The sequence below is a fragment of the Lepisma saccharinum genome, chromosome 4, assembly GCF_977018435.1.
Source record: "Lepisma saccharinum chromosome 4, izLepSacc3.1, whole genome shotgun sequence".
NCBI classification, from domain to species: Eukaryota; Metazoa; Arthropoda; class Insecta; order Zygentoma; family Lepismatidae; genus Lepisma; species Lepisma saccharinum.
Window position 1 is genome coordinate 636,474 of NC_139232.1, and position 22,286 is coordinate 658,759.

The 22,286-nt window shown below is 36.4% G+C and overlaps 1 protein-coding gene across 2 annotated transcripts in view; it reads right to left on the reverse strand.

The window, feature by feature from the left end:
* Positions 1 to 22,286, reverse strand: part of LOC145987074 (protein white-like) — a 60,665-nt gene that overhangs the window by 12,167 nt on the left and 26,212 nt on the right. The window contains exons 9-15 of one of the 2 annotated variants that reach the window (XM_083121532.1): positions 19,636 to 19,825; positions 19,300 to 19,331; positions 15,607 to 15,712; positions 7,321 to 7,545; positions 4,460 to 4,595; positions 3,640 to 3,745; positions 998 to 1,098 (exon numbers count right to left, since the gene is read on the reverse strand). In XM_083121532.1, the coding sequence (XP_082977658.1) occupies positions 998 to 1,098; positions 3,640 to 3,745; positions 4,460 to 4,595; positions 7,321 to 7,545; positions 15,607 to 15,712; positions 19,300 to 19,331; positions 19,636 to 19,825 (896 nt within the window). Of the gene's footprint in view, positions 1 to 997; positions 1,099 to 3,639; positions 3,746 to 4,459; positions 4,596 to 7,320; positions 7,546 to 15,606; positions 15,713 to 19,299; positions 19,332 to 19,635; positions 19,826 to 22,286 lie in introns of those variants that run through there. The other variant, XM_083121534.1, reaches the window with a different exon arrangement.

Here is a 22,286-nt window from a genome sequence, read left to right on the forward strand (position 1 = left end):
ATTACGCACAATTTCCGAAACCTGTAATTTCCAGGGTTTTTTTCTTCCAAAGTTGCAGCACATGCATTACATATCCTCATAGAGTGATCTTTTGTTGTGCTTCCCTCATTGGTCCATCCAACGTCCATAGGGCGAATGCTAGAAGCGAAATTCCTGACATTGTCCCGAAGCTGGCAATACTGCAGCTTTAAATAGTTATTTTTCGCTCAAGACATATCAGTGTGATTTGAACGAAACTTGGCACGGATGTAGGAATGTACCACCGCTACATACTACATTTTTCCATACACTTCGGTGTATTGAGGGGACACTGTGTCATTTTAGAAAAATCAACTTTCTTCTTCTTCCTTTAACAATAATTATTGTGATGCACAATATGTAAATTTTACCTCGGGTAAAAGCCCTGTCTTGAAGTAAGAAAGAAAACAAAACAATTTCATCTGTCTATGACAATTAGTTTTAGAGTTACGATTTTTTTTGTACTCCGTGGAAAGTTTGAAAAGATGCTGTATCCTTTCAAAAGTCAGGTGCACGAGAGCTCCTGCCTCTAAAGGTTAAGGATCTGCATACTGCATTATTGGGGGAAGGGTATCATTTGTGTTTGTTGAGCTTGCCGCCTGTTTTGACAGTCAGTTTTGTGAGCTACAGTAATGCTATGTGGTTGGAGGGGTTTAGTTAGGCTGTTGGATGTGGCAGGATGGTAAAGGAAGGCAAACTACTTTTTCTCTGTTGTCTGACCTGCATTTTGGTTTTGTTGCACCAAGGAAATAGTTGTAGTCATTGGAACCATGTTTTAACCCTAATTCTAATACTAAATATACAACACATGACAAATAAGCACAGAGTTTACACATGAAATGTTAGATATTGTTAGCTGTATCAACCTAAAGTTCTCGTTTACTAAATTTGGATCCAAAATTTTGAATTTTCTATTAACAGTTAGTATGTGTGTCTAGTCACTGTAATTGTTATAATTTCCATTCCATTTGTTTCTTACCAATTGACTTAATATCTCTCCATTGCAAAATTGATAAGGCTTCATTGCTATAGTAAAACTGAGACAAATATTTCAACCAGCGAATTCCTGATGGCAAAGACCTGAAATATAATAAAGGCTTCGATGTAACAAACAAGGTTCAACATGCTACTGATAATTTATGTTATGCAGAAATTGGAGACGCTAATAAAATTGTACATTAATTCAACTTTACAGGGTGGGTCAAAAGTGTGGAACAGACTGGCTGACGCACACTAATCCCATGCCTGAAATGTGAGTGGGTGAAATTGTACCAAGATGGCCATAATCGTTGAGTAAACCTAATTTTCTTAATTGGAAAGATATCAAAATGGGCTAGAATTTGATTAGAAATGTGACGGTGTGCTCAGTTTTGTCATGACTTTAATCATTCCAGCTCCCTCTGGTATTAGGTAAAACTATTTTGTATAATTTGTTTGCAGTGAAGAGTAAATATGTAAGCTCACAACTTGAAGGATTATTCCACAGAACATCAACAGCAGCAGTGGCGTAGCGACCACCCCCGCAATTCAGGGGGTGGGGGTGGGGGTGTAGAGGCCCCGCAATGTTTTCCCCGCTCCTGAAATTTTATATAATTTCAGAAATTCAACACATAGTGTCGAAATCGAAATAGACAAAATGTAGGTCAACAATGACAAAATTTGAACTCTAAATTCACTGAGGTGAGCACTAAATAGAAACTGCTGATGGGTGAACTTAGAATACATATCAATAGAGTTACTGTACATAATTTAAGAGTCAGAGGACACCACAAATAACTTCACGATTGTTTTATTTATTTATTTTCATGTGGAACATTGTCGAGAGGGTTCCCAGTAACATATGCGATAATAAGCAGGGCATACTGGCTCAATTGAAGAGGCCATTGCAACTTAATCTGTGGGCTCTCAGAAATGCCATATTAAGTTACTTGCTTGTAGATTGCCTAAAATAGAAAAAAAATATCTCTCATCTCACACCTTTACAGATGTACCATTTGTCGGAATCTTTCAAGAGTATAAATTGTCTGTAGTTATGAATCCACTAGGAAGATTCAATTGCTCGGTCAGTCTGTTTTTTGTTGCCACACAAACAAGAAAACTTGGTAATTCATGAACTTTTACTACTAACATTAGTTTTATGTGTAGTATTTAAAATGTAACTTCCCACCAAATATTTTCAAAGTGGGCCCAAGTCTTTTCATATTCAAATAAGAACAGAGACAAATTTCCCACATAGTCCAGACCTGTTAAGTGTTACAGATTATTTGAGATTTTTAGCTATAGTGTGATAAGGTAGTTTAATTTTGGTTTAATTGTTAAACACTTCAAAAGGGGGGTAGCTAATTGTTGTATGTTCGTTACCCTCTGACGTCATCAATGATAAGGGGTCCCAGGGCACTACGGTCCACCACTGAACAGCAACTATTACGTTCGCTCATCTTGTTTATGAGCTGAAGTCTAAGTAGCTGCAAGTATTTAGAACTTTGTAAGTTCTTTCATAGGGGAGCTTCTTTATCTGTAACTTCACTGCCCCTGTTGCAGCCTTCATTTATTCAGAAATCTATGACTGTCATCATGCAAATTTCCTTCGCACCTGCATCAAAGGTCAACAGCTCCCAAGTTTTGGGAAGGAAGGGGAGCTTCATTGATTCGGCCGGGGATGGAATGCACTGTAGGCACTGTAATTGAATATTGTTCATTTTCTTGTGATATAAATATCTGTATCATCTAAAGCAGTATGGATTGTGTAAGGGATGATTTCAGTATCAATTAACACTTCAAGATATATTTTAAAAGATGTAGAAAAATTTAGTATTTGTGTGATATTTATAAATTTTATGTAACGTAATGACTCCCCCCCCCCTGCACACATAATTTACCTTCATTTAATACTTAAATTCTTGAAAAATGGAATTGGTTTACAAAGCCCCCTCCCTGATAACCATGAGGCCTCCCCCCCCCCAGAGATCAATTCTAGCTATGGGCCTGAATCATTCTCACGTAATTAGTTGCTTGCTTTTTATCGTTCACTGTTGGATTTTCGAACGAGCCGAACAATAGAACATTCGAATTAAACTTGAAAGTACTATCACTTTTCATTTCATCAGATTTACCCAGGAGGTAGAAAAGATCATGCAAGAATGATTAAAGTTACGATAAAACTGAACACACCGTCGTGTTTCTCATGAAATTATAGCCCACTCTTATGTCAAATGGCCACTTTTCTGTTGAGGAAAATAAATTTCATTTCAATATTATGTCCATCTTGGCAGCATGGCCTAGATTGCTTTAGCTCTCACCAAGGCTATATTTCAGGCATTGGATTGATGTGTTTTACATGGCTGGTTTCGCACTTTTCACCCACCCTGTACATCAAAATTTGGTAATGAACAACTACATCGGAACTAATAAATAGATTACTTTGCAACCACTAATGGACATAAGCAAATTTTTACCAAAGCATTGTTGAGAGTGGTGTATTTTAAGGGAAGGGGCCTTGAGCCAAAATGTTATTAAAATTATTATAAAGATAGACCTATTTGCAAGTAAAATTAGTCTAAAAGTAAAATTGAAATATTTTGCTTTGGGTGAAATGTAATTGACATTCGATTCAACACGTACCTGATATTTATCAAAACACCAGCCATGAGAAGAGAAATTTGATCAACAGGACTTGACAAGAGAGTTGCTAATATTGGAGATTCGAATGCAGCAGACATCATGCAACCTGAAGTTTAATATTACATCAGAACATATATAATTGATAGTAATGCTTCATATAAAATCATGAATTTAATAAAAGTATATATATTGCACATGCGTATTTGAAATAGTTAAATTTCCTTACATTATTTTTTAAAAATATAATTCTAATACAAAATCTTATAGGAATATCTATGGAACGAGTACCTTTATTCGTATGATCAGTAATTATTACTGCAGTTCTGCTATTATTATTTAGCTAATCGTTCTAATTTACATTTGTTTCATTATGTATGAATTTATTTTTTAAAAAAAATGAAACATACTTGCTACTGTGTAAAATAATTTGATTGCTAACACTTCTTGTAAGTAGGGATGTAGGTTTTTTGCATATTTGATGACATTGAAAAACAAATTGCTTGTAAGGAAATGTTCAGACATGCCTGATGTCTAAAGTATGTCCAAATGTCCTTTGATATTTTTTTTCTTTACTTGTAAAGATAGCTAAAAGTTTTCCTAGTGTTGTTCCTTTCATGAAACAAGATGAAGGTGTTGTGGCGGGTGACCTTTTTTTGAAAGTGCTCAAAAGTCAACTTCTCTTTCAGACACTACACCATGGATTGCATTCTGCAGACTAACAAAGGTCTGAGACCTGGACTTGGAAAACTTTTTCTTTTTGTTCTAGTATGATTTTTGTTTCTTTCTTATAATAAATACATTAAAGACACCTTATATTTACCAAATGCAGAAGCTGAACTGGCCAATAAAAGTACAGGTACTAACAGCAAGAAAAATGCTTCAAGCCCAGGTTTAAATCCAACTGCCAAGAAAATAACAGTGTAGAATAAAAATGGTTCAATCATTGTTTGGGGTACCTAAAAAATTAAAAGACATGTTTCCAACATTTACCTTTTTTAAAACAAAAGTACGTATACATATGTACAGTCAACATCAAAGATAATGGTAGGCAAATTGTCCACCGCTATTTTTTTTTATTCTACATCCTGTGTTGTTTTTAAGGAATGAAATCAATACGTTAGATAGTATTAATAAATTTAACTACTTACATGAGTGAGTATGGAGTCTTATTAGGACAACGTTTCTGAGGTCAAACTGCCTCCTTCATCAGGTCGTGAATGTTTCTAGGCACAGAGCATAGTGACACGTAAAAGAAGTGTTGAATGAGGATTCGGTTAAGGGTTAAAGTTAAAAACAGCCTTGGCTCGTAACAGCCACATGGGATCTTTTTTAGTGCTTTTAATATAAGGTTGGGTTGTTTTTACGAAGTTTTTAAGTTGGGATATGGCAGATCTTTTGCAAGTGTTTTGAACCTCAACCCTTAACTGAATCCTCATTCAACACTTCTTTTACGCGGCACTATGCTCTGTGCCTAGAAACATTCACGACCTGATGAAGGAGGCAGTTTGACCTCAGAAACGTTGTCCTAATAAGACTCCATACTCACTCATGTAAGTAGTTAAATTTATTAATACTATCTAACGTATTGATTTCCTTTAACAGTGAGTAATACACACCAATCTACAATATGTTAAGGAATGAAACCATGTTGGTTCAAAGCAGGCATTGTCCTCTGCCTATGGACATCATTATATCAATTCATTATCACATTATGTAATACAGACCTAGTGAAAATGGTGGTGGACAATTCACCTACTGTTTCTTTTGCTGTTGGGTGTACTACAATATTATAGATTCTAATGGCAGAGAATCTGTTAAAGGGATTTTTTTATCTGTTGGATGTATTTTAACTTGTTCCCAGTCAAATCTGTCCATGAAATTTTGTTTTGCCTAAAGAATTAGTAATTCTGTGATTCACAAATTAAAATATTGTGATCTTGTAATCAAGTGATCCTGTATTTGATACTTGGTGGAGGCACACAGTAGTTCGCATCCCACTTTAAACTGTAGGTCTAGTCCCAATTAGACAATCTGTGCGTAAAGTGGATTTAAAATTCAAACTTGATATTAAAAAAAAAAATGTGTGTGTATAAATGCATGAGGGTAGAGGTAGCAAAACATTTTCAAACTGCAGATAGATTATACATTTTTGAGTTGTAACATTATGCTGTAATGTCTGTATTCTATCAACAGCAGGTTCAGATTTTAAGTGGGAGGGGGTTACTTTAGATCCAGGCCTCCATCTATAACAGGGGATGCTAGTTCAATGGCCAAACACATTAATTGGTGAACTTTTGATCTCGTCACCAAAGTTTGAGTCTTGGACTTTGCATGGATGTTATTTCTTACTGTCCCTTCATCAATTTCAACTAATCTTCATCTTTGTGATTAGCTCAAAGTGGCAGAAAAGTCACTAAAGAACGAAAATAGAAAATACATTAAAGAATGGATCTCCACTCTGAATATAAAGGCCATTGAAAGAAGCCAGAATATGAAAGAAAATGAAATACTGGTATGAAATACGGGAAAGTTAACCATCTGATAAACGTAAAAGATCTTTGTGAGATAATTAATATGTACCCTTGAAATTAAATATTAATAAATAAATTATGGCATAATTATAAAGATTAATAGTTCGATTATGTCTAAACTTGTTAACAAATATATAATTAGCTTTAAATTTGTTGACTACTGGATCTAATGATCTCAAGGTCCAGTATAATTGATGTCAGGTTGAGAAACACTGGTAACAAGACATCTCGGTTTCAAAAGCCCCATGACTGATCAAGAAATATGCTTATGTAAATACCTAGCTAGGAAAGTCACACTATAACCATGAATAAATCCTGCCCGCTTTCATGTTGAAAGTCGTATTACTTGCCCCAATTGTAACTTAACAATCTTCGTTATTTCAACCAACTCTGTGGTGCAACATCCAAGACCTCTCGAGCATCTTTCCATTGGGTGCTCGTCAGTTCATCAAATCCCATCCCATTATTTTCTGGCTTTTGAGGCTGGATTCTATTTCTTTCAAATAGCTCCCTATACTGAATAAACAACAAAACTTTTGAGCTTGCACGGATTGAACCAAGCTCGCCTACACCAAGGGCAAGAGCACCAATCATCTTGCTTTGCATGAGCACCTTGATTATGTGACAAATACATATCAATAAACTGAAAACAGAATTAAACATGCATGCAAGTGCATAAATATATTTTTCAACTACGTAGGCCGTACATTCCCTTATTAGTCACAACTTTGTATTCTCTCAAGTGCAGTAACAAAATATGCTGTTGTTTTCTTAAAGGGGGGGTGGCCGCGGTGGCTCAGTCGGTAACGCGTCTGACTACCATGCTCAAGGTCCCGGGTTCGATCCCCGGCCGGTTCAAATCCGGGAACTTTTCTAACGGTGGAAGCGGCCCCGGCGCCTACCCAGCGTCGAATAACATGGGTACCTGGGGGAAACCCTGGGGGGTAAAGGCGGTCAGGGGCGTGATGCTGATCACATCACCCCCACTCACGACCGGATCAAGAAAGTGTGGGGCGTTACCCCCACACCCCCTATACGCCTTCATGGCGTGGTGCTATGCACAGGAACACTTTTCTTAAAGGGAAAAATTAAATATTTCTACAAAGCCTTTTCAATGTTCCAAAGTGTATATATATAAAAGGGTACGTACCAAACTTATAATTTTTGAAGCATAGTATGTAGCTGGCTGATAAAGTCCGTTACTACTTTCCCTGAGGAATGTAGGGATTTCCTGAGAAAAAGTGTACAGCACAGAGTATGTGCACGAAAAATAGACTTCACTGATAATTAAGTAGAGTAAACCTCTAATATCTTGAATTCCGCTTTGGTTAAGTTTGATTTCTGCAAATGTCAGCGCGAGATAAATGGATGTAATCTGAAAGTGAAGAAAATTGAGAAATTATCATTTGTTGCAATTTAAAGAATAAAATCAAGTTTGGACATAGTCTAAAGTTTAAATTCTAGCCATAATTGCCTTAAATTATTAGTGGCAGAAAACAGTAAAATACACAAAGACCATTCACTGTTTGAAAACAAAACAACAACAACATGATTTTCTTTTCAAACTTAAAAAGCTTATGCATTATCTAACAAAAGTTGAGAAAATTGTATGTGCATACAATTCTGGAAAGCGTAGAATTTTGTCTTGTATCTAGAGTGACCACCAGGCAGGGGCCAGAGGGGCTGAGGCCCCCCCCTCTTTAAACTGCCTTCTACCCCCTTGACTTTAGGCAAAACTATTTTCTGTAATTTGTTTGCTGTGAAGAGTGAAAATGTATACAGCAGATATTATTTTGCTCACAACTTTGGTGAAGGATAAATTGACAGAACAAACAACAGCTAACACATTTCTTCATCTCATTTGTAAGATGAAGTCTAAAGCCGGCTATAGACGAAAGTATTTCCATTAACATTTTTGCTATCATAAATGCTACGTAAATGCTTCAAAAAATCTTATAACAGATAGTACACCAAAGCAGTTCATGGAACATTTATGTTAGCTGTTGCAATTACAATGTATAATACATACAGCACGAAAGGCACGTCGAGTTACACCGTCTATGATGAGTGCACGGTGCTTACAATTGAAAAAGCTAAAATATTCTTCCATACGTGTACAGTAAACGTTGTATTGATTGATTGATTGAATTGTTGTTTTAAGTCCACTTTATGCACAAAGGCTAATCGGAACTGGTCCTACAGTTTAAAGTGGGATCTGAACCACTATGTGCCTCCACCGGGTATCGAACCCGGGACTCCTTGATTACAAGGCGAGGACGCTATTTAATAAGCGCCATTCTTCTCTACCTAAAACCATTTAATACGAAGAGATATTCCTCTTGGTTGAATAGTTACCTTATTTTAAAAGTGTGAAGTGATACGTTGTTTACATCTCATGCGGATGCCATTACAACTGCAGTCGTGACCTAAAGATTGCTTCTGATTGATTATGCTACGAAAAATACTACAGAAATAGTCGGTTCTATCCTTGAGAAATGCCATGGCATCTGAAATACCATAACATTTCTCACTTTACATGGTAGCATATTGGTCATGGTGTAAATGTTAAGAAAAATGCTTTCGTCTAAAGCAGGCCTAAATAGCGGCAAGTATTTAGAAGATTATCTTCTCTAGACTCTAGAAGGATCTTTCACAGGGCAGCTTCTTTATCTGTACCTTCGCTTCCCCTGTTGCAACCTCCCACTTTGACAGAAATCTGTGACTTTGATGACATCATGCAAATTCCCTTCGCATCTGTGTCAAAGGTCAACAGCTCCCATGTTTTCATTCAGAACGAAAGGGAGTTTCCTTGCTTCCGCCAGGGGGGGGGGGGGTGTATGAATATCTGTATCATCAAAAGTAGTATGAGTGTGCAGTAAGGGATGATTTCAGTAGCAGTCAACACTTAAAAAAAATAGATGGTTTAAAAGATATAGAAAAAATGTAGTATTTGTATGATATTTCTAAATTTCATATAACTTAATGACCCCCCTCCACACATAATTTACCTTCATTTAATACTGTTAAACTTTTGAAAATTGGACTTGGTTTACAAAGCCCCCCCCTCTATAACCTGTGAGCTTCCCCTGGAGATCAATTCTAGCTACGGGCCTGGTGACCACGCTGAAGAAGCATGGTTCATAGCCTTGTCAGAGAATTTTCCTTACTCTAAAAGAAAAACTAGACTTTATGCTCAACATCCTTGTAAGGGCCAAGGCCTGCCAGAATGACTTTTTAACTGGGTGATGCATGGTCAGGACATCAAGTCCCATCACCACTGTTTTCTGGCTTTCAAGACCGAAGCCTGCTACTTTTCAAGTAGTTACCCAATTGTCCTCGTGATTCTGTGTCAACGCTGAAATTTTGGTGCCTCCCACTGGGAGTCAAACTTGGGACTGCTCGCGTCAAAGGTGAGAGTGCTAACCATTAGGCTACACGGAGCCTATTTTCTTTACTTTGTGTGTGTGAAAAGGTCAACTGGGTCCCATAGGAATAAAGAGTGGACTTGCAGACGTCTGTTTGTATGAAAGTGGACTAAGGTTGGTGCCAACAGTGATGATAACCTTGTTTCATCACCTAATGGATTAGGTTTCACTCATGAAAGTTACCTCTGAATAAAATGACTAAACACCTGTGCTGTAGATAAAAATTAGAGAAGCATGGAGACTTGCATCAGCCACCAAGGGGACTGCTTTTAACCCTTAAACTCAGTCTTATTCCATAATGAAGCAAGATTTTTCTCATGGTTTGTGACTTTTAGGTCATACTGGATCGGATAACAGGCCTGCATGGGTTTAGATGATTCACAGATGACTATTGCTCCTGAATAATTTCAGCATGCTGATTCCAAAAATGAAATCCATTTTTACCCATCACGTGTAGTTTTTTCAGAAAATAGCAATATATTAACTGCCTTAATTTCACAATAAAATGTGTAGTTCCATGATTTCCTCAATAGGTGGCTCTGTTTAGATGATGGTAAAATATTGGCTTTCTACAATACAAATCCTCCAATTTCGAAATAAATGCACATAGAATAGTAAGCATTTAATCCACCTTCCATCTTCACATGACACACTATATGAAAATTGTAAATTTTGATTACGTAAATTCCATTTTCGAAATCCCTCGTAAAAATTTCCTTCACAAAATGTTCAAAACTCAATGTTATAAAGTAGTGTGTTGATTGAACTTAATGACGTGGAGAAAAATCATGATCTAGGGAAAAATCCTGACGTGATGGGAAGAAATATATGTCATGTGTATGATCAACATTCAAAATACTTCCAGAATCACCTATTGGTTTGTAAACATCCGAAATTTCCTTTGTTTAAATTTATTTTATTGCATTCTGTAATATACGTAATGGAATGGCGAATATGATAATTTTGATTGTGAAATTGTGAATCACGACGTGATGGTGGAAAATGAATATCATGTCCATGATCAGCAAGCAAAATACTTCCAGAATCATCTATTGGTTTGTAAGCAACCTAAATTTTACTTGCTTAAATTTATTTTTTTGCATTCTGTAATAGGTGTAATGGAATGGCGAATATGATAATTTTGATTGTGAAAAATCCTGATGTGATGGGAAAAAATGGACGTCATTTTCGTGATCAACACTAAAAATACTTTCAGATTCACATTGATTTGGAAACAACCTAAATTTCCCTTGCATAAATTAATTTGATGCATTATGTAATGGATGCAATGTAATGGCGAATATGAGAATTCTGATTGTGAAATTGTGAAAAATCCTGACATGATGGGAAAAAATGGATGTCATTTCCGTGATCAGCATTCAAAATACTTCCAGAATCACCTATTGATTTCAAATCATCTGATGTTTTTTTTAAAAAAAATGCAGGGTGGTGTAATTGTCGGAGCTACATGTTTTGAGTTTTGCAATAGTATTGAGGTATGTAATTAGCAATTAGTAAAGTTTAATTTCATTCTTGCTATTTTGGAGGTGGAGGGGGCATGTTCTGAAAGTTATATGCCTTTTCTTTTCTCGTTCCTTTTGACAACATTGCTCTTTTCTCAATTCTGGTATTTGGAAACACACTTTTACCAACGGTATAGGTACTGGCTTTCCTTTTTACACAACAGTGCCAATGAGCTGGAAACTACTGTTTTGTACTTTACGACATCCCTCCCAAAAGAGCTATGCTCTCCTATCAATAAGCCCTATCCATTGTCTAATGCTCTTTTCATTGTCCCAATCTTTTGCCCCCTCCCACATCTTTCATGTGGTTATGCCCACGTAGCTAAAGCCTCATCATGTGTGTTGTAAAATGTCACAATGTTTGCTATATTTCTTCCTAACCTTGCAATTTTTTTACCAGTATGAGATCATGCCCCTTCTACTCCAGCAAAACCTTCAGAAGTAAGTGGTCGCCCCCCACCCCACTCATTGAATCTGCCTTAAAGCAAACTTTAAGATTGGTTCATCACCTAAGTTTATTTTCATCACCTGCATCTATCGCCACCCAGGACTCACCGCCTCTGGATCTTACCCGAAATTTAGCCAAGTTATTTACAAATATTAATTGACGCATTGGAGACACTTGCACAAATGTCGGTGACACATACAGTGTAGACCACAACAACTTCGATCTGAAAGAAACCAACAATTGGCAAAACATCACAGTGAAGCAACCAACTAATATGATACAAAATCTTGTTCAGTGCAACAAACAGTTTTTGACCAAATGTTTACGGATTTCTGTAGCTCTTCCTATCACGACTTGTTTTCCACCCTTTATTGATGAAAGCTGAGGTGAAGAATGCCTTAATGGGCCTAATACGTAACTATGAGGACTGTGCACAGAAATGTGTTTTTGAGAAAGCCAAAATGCATACCACTGTAAGGTGCATAATTTTGAACAATTAAAATTACAATTGAAATTAGGCCCATATGCAATTGTATAACTGATTAGTTCAGAAATGATGCATGTATAGTGACAGGTACATTGCAAGGCATTGTTTCGGTACTTACCCCCTAAAGGTTTTCCAAAACATTGGTTTTTATTCGGTGGTTCCCCACCCATAATAAAAATCCTGCCTATGTTCTGCTTGTTGCACAGGCTTCCTGCTCCTCCAAGCAAGCTAGGATCTTTCCACGGTGATGGCGTGAGGGAGAAGAGAGAAGAGACAGAGGCAACGGGAATATTTCTGGAGGCAGTCACTGTTAATATAGTTTAAATACCATTAAAAAATTGCCTATTTGGGCTTAAAGAATAATTTTTTATGTACTTTTACTGTTTGCTGGAGCGGATGGTAGGGCTGGCAAACTGGTTAACTGGGGTTTTACTCTTTGTTCCATGGGGCTGTCACTGTTTTGCACATGTCTTGTATAATGCTTCAATGTTAACTTTATTTTATTCCAACTGTGTGAAATATTTGCCAATATCAGAAAATAAAATGAGATCCTGGGCTTCCTATGCCACTCCCAAGGTCTTTTTGTAGAGTTAGGTCATCACTTCTTGACACATTTAATCCACTCTTGGAGCCAGATAGTCCTTCACCTAAAGTTTTTCATCTCCCCAACTTTCGGCAACTTTATCTTTCAGCTTCCATATCTTTTACCCCCATCTCAACTTTCAGCACCCATGGCAATTGTCCCTGTTCTCCCTAACTACTGGATGGCCACGTATGTTGCAAAATGCCTTAATGTGTGCTTTGTTTAATTCCATCAGTACAAATTATTTAAAATATCTGTTGCCCTTGAGCATCCCCTTGAATCTTTGTACATGTCATAAAATGCCATAAAGTTTGTTGAATTTCGTTCCAACTGTGCAAATTATTTATCAAATTATGAGGACAAAATAAATCATAAATACAATGTGCCCTCAAACGCTTGAGGGAGCTGATTCTCTCTCCAACCTTTAACCTGCCATTGCTTCAGAACCAAATGTGTTGTTGTAAATGTGTGCAAGTAACAACACACTCATCATGAGTTTGCACCGAAACTTTGTTTTGTGTGAAATGCCAATTAACTGAATATTTGGCACTCAGCAAGCTGTGAACACTCCTTTATTGCCTTCGAAGACTCAAGATGTATGCAGACAACACTACTGGACAAGTAAGATTTGATCTTGCTGTTTTATGCACTAAAGTGCTTCCCTCTGCTTTGCACCATGCAAAGTTTCCTCCAGTACCCACGTTATACGATGCTGGATGGGCACTGGAACCACTTGAAGAGATGGGAAAAAATCCTGATCCTCCCCCTCAGGGGATCGAAGTCGGGTCTCTTGCATGGTAGTTTGACACCCTAACGACTGAGCTACCGTGGCTCACGTTTTATGCACTAATATCTCAAAAATATTAGCTAAATTTTACTCCGACCAGAGAAAGGAGACAAACCAAACTTTACTATCTGCATCAAATTTCTATTGGTCTGTTAATTTTCCAATAAAAAACTAATGACTTTAGTGTTGAATTGAAGCTGTATATTAATACTTACATTACTTAATAAAAGGAATTTTTATGGTTTTGCAAATGTAGTAGTTATTTAGGAATATACTTTTATAAGAGAAAAATTTTCATAGCCCCCAAGTTAAACAAGCCCATGTGTACTTTCATGTCCCAACATTGCCTGCGTGTGGTCCGATGGATTTCAAATTTTGTAAAAGAAATCTTCTTCTGACCAATTATGGAAAATTTGTTTCTTTTCTATATAGCTCAATGTGTACTGAACAAAACAAGGTATAATTTGTAACTATAGCATTCTTAGTTGCAGAGAGATACAATTTTATTTAAGAGCATTTGAACGTTTAAATTTCCCGCTGAAAACACATCCATTGTTTGTGGGTTCACCAGCAAACATGCTCCATTGTTTAAGGGTTAAGTGGATGTTCGCCACTACAATTTTGTTATTGTATCATTTGATATATTGACAGTTTGGAAACTTTCTGATATCACCTCATGGACTTTGTACACTATGTTTTGTTGTAGTTGTCTTGCAGGGTAAAGCAGGAGATGTTGTTGGTTAACATTAGTATTAGAATGACCACACTCTTTTGCTAAAACTGATATGTATCATCAATACAAAAATCAATATTTAGATATATTCTGCACAGAACCTCTACATATATGTTATATCCATATACTATATTTGCCGGAGTATAAGACAAACCTTTGTATAAGATGCACCCCATTTTTCATACACATTTTTGAGGAAAAAGCTTTGTCACTGAATTTATAATTAATTTACAGTATTTCAAATATGAAGTAATATGTAGTTCTACTGTCAACAAAAAAATACATAATTTAACTAGGAAAGAATGCATTTTATTCTTCTTCATCACACCGCAAGAAAGCAAGAAAGAAATCGTCTATATCAGAAGAAAGTTTCCAGAAATACAGGTAATAAAAATACTGACTATCCGCGTATAAGACCTATTTTTTAAAGGAAAAAAATTACCTATTTTTTAAAGGAAAAAATGACCTATTTTTTAAAGGAAAAAATGCATCTGATACACTGGCAAATACAGTAATAATAAAAATGGCAGAATTTTACTCCAAATAACAGGCTATTTATACTGTATCAAATGGTACTGGAACCTTGCTTCCCAGAATAAATCTGAGATTCTCTCACTCTCCTTTCAAACGTAAACTATATTCCTTACTGTGTGCTACATAGGGGATAAACAGGGTTGAATAATAGTTTGAAGAATTGTACTTTTGGAGGTGAGCATTAGGAATTTTCCATGTTTAAAAAAATGTGACGAAAGTAATATTTTCTCAGTGGTTTTTTGTGGTATACTGATTTATTTGTACCTAGATTACATAACTCCTATTGCTAGAAAGGTTTTTTTTTGTATGTCATAATGCATTTTACATTTCCTTTTCTTCCAACTATGCTGGTTGGGACGTGGGATTTAAAAATAATGTAATGATAAGGTGCAAGTATGAGACAATTTTTCCATAAATATTTCAGCATATTCCATTCATAGCAGGAATTTGTGCAAACCTGAATGCAATCAAGGATGACTAGATAAATTTTATGCATTTTTGTGCGGAGTTCGGTCATGGAGAAAGCTGTACAAGCTACTGGGTACAAATTTTTTTCAAACCTTAGAAAACTTTGATGTGATTCCAGACTCGTAGCAAACATTATTAAGAATAAATAATATACATAATTAGTTCCCACTTATTTTTATTAATATTTCTGACATCCTAACATTGGCTCTGTCGCCCTTCTTATCTCACCTTAAGAAAACTGTAGGATATTGTGTTTAAAAGCCAGAAACATTAATGAAATTTACCAGAAACTTGAAACTTTTTTTCCCTCCATAATAACCTGAAATCACCGTACAGTGCTACTTCACATTGTGATCAAATATCTATATCTGGAAGAAACATGTGAAGGATGAAAATAAATCCAGTTTATCTACGAATTATTTAGATAGGATTAAATCAAGTTATTTACCATAAAAACTCCTACTCGTATGAAATGCCCCTTAGGGCTTCTTCTCGAGTCTGTGAAGGACCTCCAGATAAGCCACTTCAGTTGCTCATGCCATTCTGCCTTTCGACTGCAAGTCAAAGTTCATTATATTGGAATGAAAAATATTTTGTATTACGTGTCACAAATATGGTTGTACAGAGCGATTCATTGAAATGTAGCTGTTTTGCTCTATCGGCAAGGGAGGTGCTCGCAACCGTATGTTGGAATTGTAGACTGCCCGTGAATCAAGCGTGAAAATTTCTGTAACTAGTTTAAAGAGTGCAATTTATGATAGAAGGTACTGAAACGGGCTTCATTGTCCACACATTTTTGACACCTCTTGATGAAGTTACCCATAACTTGCTGCATTAATGTTGGTAATTTCTTGGCGGATGTTACGTTTCAGTTCTTCCAGGGTGTGTGGATTGGACTTGTATACAACATTTTTTAATCTATCCCAGAGATAAAAATCTCATGAAACTTTTACACTCAGGAGTCTTGTTTCAAATCGCCTTGAACTTCATGTGGCGATTGAGGTAACACATATGAATCATAAATAAATACATGTCATGCAGTAGAACACATCTGCTGAGCCCTAACACACTTTGCTGTTGAATACACTATCATTTCACAGTCACCAGACTAATAAACAGACCCCACAATACAAAACAAGGACCATTATCACTTCACAGTCTCACGTTTACTTTCAAGACCTCTGTAAAATCAGGTTTCTAGCCCCCTTCGCAACCTTACATAGCAGGTGTCTTATTAAAGATGTATCAAAAATGTGTGCACATCGAAGACAACTAGTTTGAACACCCCCTTTTTTAAATCTGGTAAGTAAATCCCTTTTTAGAATAATTATGGAAACTGTTGTGTGCTTGCTTCATCTAGACACTACAATGCCTAAAAATGGCCATGAGTCCCTCGCTTGACAACAGAGCAAACACCAACGTGGCAGTCTACACTTCCAAGGATCGCATTGTATGTATAATACATATTAATTTAATCCTCTTTTCAGTAGGGCATAAGAACATTGATTTAATTGAAACAGCTCCATGTTGCTGTGTTTTAATTATGGTAGTTCAATCATTGTGTTTCTATTTCAGAAAGAATGTGCAATAAAATAAAATAGTGGATGTTTTGAGACTGTAATTGGATAGTTTTCCTTATGCAACTATTTATTTTACACCATGGCAATTGAAACATAGTGAATGCAATGAGTTTGTGTTTCTTTCTCCTTTGAATCCTCATAACTTTTACTACAACTCATTCTTTTAACTCCTTATTTTGTTCAAGTTAATTCTGCTCATTATATATATATATATATATATATATATATATATATATAATGGATAAAAGCAAGGAGGGCCAAAAGGGCTAAGTAAAAATCAAAGAAGGTAAAAGGAAACACTCAACGGACAGTAGAAAAATTCAAAATTTTCGCTAATTTTCGGTGAGTGTTTCCTTTTACCTTCTTTGATTTTTTTTATATATATATTACAAAAACAGAAATACAAATAGTAATTTTAGCTATGGATTGAGCATAAAAACCTTTAGCATCCTTATGAATCACAATTCTGATCGTTCTTTCGTAGATATGCTGCTAAAACAATTCTCTCACTTATATTTTATTTTGTATTGGAAGGGGGTTTAAAATATTCACATCAAATCTATAGTTTTGAAAAGTGAATGAAATGATATAGTTTGAGAACTTTGAGTTTTGTTTCATGATGCTTTCTTGTTAGCAATATAATCTGCATCCAGACAAGGATGCCTGCTCAATAAAGATATTATTTTTAAGAGAAGTCGAACGAAATTATCATTAGAAAGCCTACTTTCGCTTTGCATTCACATCTAATGAAGCAATATGATTATTTTTTTAAGCTGTTCCTCGTGTAACCTTTAACAGGCAGGTGGTCATTTGTGAGACCGTTGTCTGTAAAACGTTGAGGGTTGCTGGTCACTATAGTAGCCAGTACCACGTGATGATGTTGAACACATCATTTCTCCAAAACAGGAGATATAATTTTCAGTTCTGTCTGTTTTGCTCCTTTACATACATATGAAGGTATGACATGCTCAAATTTCAACACACTATGAGTGTTGTCAAAAGCTGGTTCTAATTTTCTTCCTTAAGAATTTTAAAGCATGAACTTTTCAAATGCATGGAAATGAATTTAAAAATACTTAGAATGAGAACAATTCATCATATAAAGATTTGAAGTTTGGTTTATTTTGGATGGAATGGCTAGGGCTTACACAGGAGGTAAAATGTTAACAGTCAGTTTTGTTTAGGCATAATTTGAATAATTCCCTCCTCACAAGAGCATGATATTTTGAGGTGGGGGATGGACCAACTGCAAATGTCCAGAGTAAATAGTTTTCCTTCTACTTTACTTTTTAGTTTTCCATCTTCCAGCAACACTGTATATTTGAAAATTGCACACTTGAAAATCTCTCTGTGGCACATTATTGCTCTTATTAATGTAATAGGTATACTCAACACCTTCACAGAAAATGTTATGGGAGTGAAATATTTTTACACTGACCTTAGGTTGCTAACACTTTCTGTCTAGTGGAAATAAACATAAATAAGTGTAAAAACAATGTTAAATAACTAAGAATACAATAATAGTTTCAATAATAATGATAGTAATAATAATAATACATGTTAAACGCTAGGCTCTTTTTTCCCTTTTGCATAAATGAGTATTTGCCTTGGCCTCCACAGAAATCAAGAGAAATTTGTGCCTATGCTTTGTATTATTTTATTTTTTACTTTCAACTAAATGGCCTCCTCAATGGCACAGTGGTAGCGCCGTCACCTCGTAATCAAAGGGTCCCGGGTTCGATACCGGGTGGAGGCACATAGTGGTTCGGATCCCACTTTAAACTATAGGTCCAGTCCCAATTAACCTTACTGTGCATAAAGTAGACTTAAAATACCAACTCAATCAACTTTCAACTAAATGAATTGAAATTATATCTTGTACAGTCACAGACACTTCTGGGTTGTAATGATCCCATTGCCAGTCAATGGGATTGTTACATCCCAGAAGTGTCCATGGCTGTACTTATTATTGCTTTCTATGAAATAAAGAACTATGTTTTGGTCTAGTTGGTAGAGCATCTGACTGCCACAAGGGAGATCCGGGTTCGATTCCCAAGATGGGTGATCTATACCGCGTTTGTTACAACCTGTCCCGGTTCCCCCGCTAGTTGCTCCCTGTCTTTTCTCGGTGCTGGGGAAAGTCAAAGCCAGGCAGCCAATTAAAATACGCAACGTCGCAACAGCGTCTACGTAAGCGCCTCTCTTCTGGTTTTCATTCGCTCCTCGCTGCCCAGCAGACGATTTTTTCCTCGTTTCTCATTGGCACCGAAACTGTTGAGCGCTCCCTAGCGCGGGAAGCGGGACAGGTTCTACCAAACGCGGTATAAGGTCGGAAGTTTCCCAGCCTTGTCCCCTCATAAAGTTCTCTGGGGCTCATTCAGCCTCAAATCAATGGGTATCCTGGGGGTGGGGGGGTTAAAGGTGGTCAGAGAACGGTGCTGATCACATCACCTCCAAAATGGCTAAGATGGATAATGTGTGGGGCCCTACCCCCACATCCCCTAAATGTGCCTTCATGGCATGGTGCACTTTACCTTTTATGTTTGAAACAATATACTTACATGGAAGCATGTGCCTTAAACTTTTCCTTTATCTGAAATGAAAAAAAATAGAAGATTTTAAAAAAAAGTTTACTCGGAGCACACATTACAAATTAGTATTATAGTTTCTCATCTGAAGTGTCTTGAAATTGGAATTGTTAAATCAAACTAACAATGCTAAAAAAAAAGTGCAATAAATCACTTCATAATTTAAGTATAAAGGTGATGCTGGAAATTTATTTCTTGATACATTTTCACATGTGAATTTTACTCTCCAACGAAGGACATTGGAAGTAGGTGAATCCTCTGTTATTATCCACATGGTATTTAGATCTGTATGTAAATAAAAGAATATACCTCGACAAAAGATTCTGTTGATGTAGCTGTAACTTGTTCATAAAGATGTTTCCCATAAAAGGATGCTGTAAACTCATCACACAATTTATCCACTCTAAATTGACTCTCCTTTTCTTTACCAGGGATGACTGATAGTTGTTGAATGTAGAAATCTGCTACGTTGTATGCTGATGGACACTGTAAACCTAGACTGAAAGGAAAAGAATGGGTTAGAATGAAGAAAAGAATAAATGATATATTCTAAATATTTTTAAATGCGAATTTTTAAAAGTCAGAAAACCCTTCCATGACATTTGTTTCTGGATCAAATATCATTTTGTATTTAATGTTGACTTTACTAATTCTTGTGAACTTCCTGCGAGTAATTGCAATTTTGCAATGATGTAATATTGTCAACTTATGCACCCTGTGACGTTGCCAGCAGTGGGGGGGTTTCCTTCCCTAGTTAGACAAACTGCACCACCAAGTGGCATTAATGAAAATATTGAATAATGACAGTCTTTACCTCTTAGAATATGGCAATTTACATATTTTGTAAGTGGTGTGTTCTGAATGTTATCACTTTTTCTGTTTGTAATTCCAATTAACTCAAAAATATAATAATAATTAGTTTTAGTAAATATGTAAACATGTATGTTCAAGATTCTAGTACTGACCTTGTCATTGGACTGTCCTTTCATGTATTTCCTGTAATCATCATTCTCTCATTGCTACGAGGGTCACTATTTATATTTTGAGCCTTGGCAACACTGATTGAAGTTAGGCGCGATTTGACGTTTGCACGGAATCGTCTGGCATTATTGACCATAACGTACTTCAAATGTTTTGTCAATAGCTTGATTTGTGTTGTTTATGTTGCCTTGGAGATTGCGCGACAACAATAAAATGGAATTAACTCGTGAACATTTTCGTGCGATGATTTTTTACGATTTTCGACGTGGATTATCAAGACAAGAGTGCATCGATCAACTTACTTCCACATTTGGCAATGAAGCCCCATCCTTTGCCACTGTGAAACGCTGGTATAACGAATTTAATCGTGGCCGCCATTTGCTCACCGACGAGATTCGCAAAGGTCGTCCAAAATCAGTTGTTGTTCAAGAAAACATTGATGCTGAGCAAAACCTAATACTGCAAGATCGTCATGTGACATACTGTGAGATTGAGGCAACCATAGGCATAGTTCAACCAGCATATATAAAATATTACATGATCATTTAGCTGTGAGAAAGGTATGTTCTCGTTGGATCCCACACAATTTGACAAAAACTCAAAAAGACGCTCGCTGCTCACTGCTTTGACAAATGGTTTGAACGAATGCAAAAGTGTATTGACCATAAAGGAGAATACTTCGGAAACCAATAAAGCAGTTTTGAATGCCAAATTCCTGTTTTTTCATTGTTAGGCTCAAAATATAAATAGTGACCCTCGTATTAACTTGGAGGGCAGTATTTAGAGTGCTTGACATCCACCCAGCACAAAGAAGGACAAAGACATAAAACACCGTAGATGCCATAGATGAATAAATCTTGTTGGTGTTTTCAGGCATTACATCATTAATACACTTTGCAGGCTGCATTAGCTCGAAGAGCTTGCACTGCATGCAAGTAATGTAATTGCCCCCCCCCCCTCCCCTTCAATTTCTTCCTGGTTGTTAATTCATCCTCCTATGGCTTCCTCAGTTGAGGTAAAATGAAGCTAATTTAAGACAGTGATTCCTTTTTAATAGAGGTGTGTGTTATTTAATAGTTATCTGAATATTAGTGACAATGGTACTACATTAGCATGTAATGTCAATTGGACATTATCCATTGTCTAGTGCTTTTAATATACTTATTCCAACACGTTTCGAGAGAGCACTTCCTCTCTCGTCTTCAGGTGAAATTTCTTTTGCCGGTGGTGAGAATCAAACCTACAACAGACCTGTGCTGTGATTTTACTACATGATCATGAAAACCACACTACAGTGGAACCTCGATTTTATGTTTTTCAGGGGACCAAGCTTAAGAAACTTATAAAAAATTTTCCTCGATTTCACATTTTAACATTTTGCTATGTTGGGACCATCAAGATTGAATGTGTAATGCAGAAAAACATAATTGTTGTTGTTATTGATTTGCTTTATTTTACTTCCCTTTTTGTGCCACTTTTGGCTAATTTGCGAAGATGGGGATGAGTGATGATATGATGAAATTGATGAATGGACACTCGCAAACATCCATGCCTAGTCCGGGATTCAAACCCGGGACACCTTACATCATAGCACAATGTGCTAACCACTCTGCCACGGGGGCCGGCACAGGAAGACATACAATTTGGGATTCACTGTATTAGTTTAGTACATATGAAGTATCAACATTTCCCTTGGAATAATACTTATGGTTTCTGTGGTTCAGTTGAGATTATTGTAAGTGAGCTATACTGCTCCTTTTCTTCTTTCTTTGATGTCTATTTTGTTCTGTATCCTAAACTGAAATGGAAACCAAGTTTCTCTCTTCATTCAGTTCGATTTCGATCGATTTGGTGTTTTAAGTCCACTTTATGCACAGTAAGGCTAATCGGGACTGGACCTACAGTTTAAAGTGGGATCCGAACCACTTGTGCCTCCGCCGGGTATCGAACCCGAGACCCCTTGATGACAAGGCGAAGAC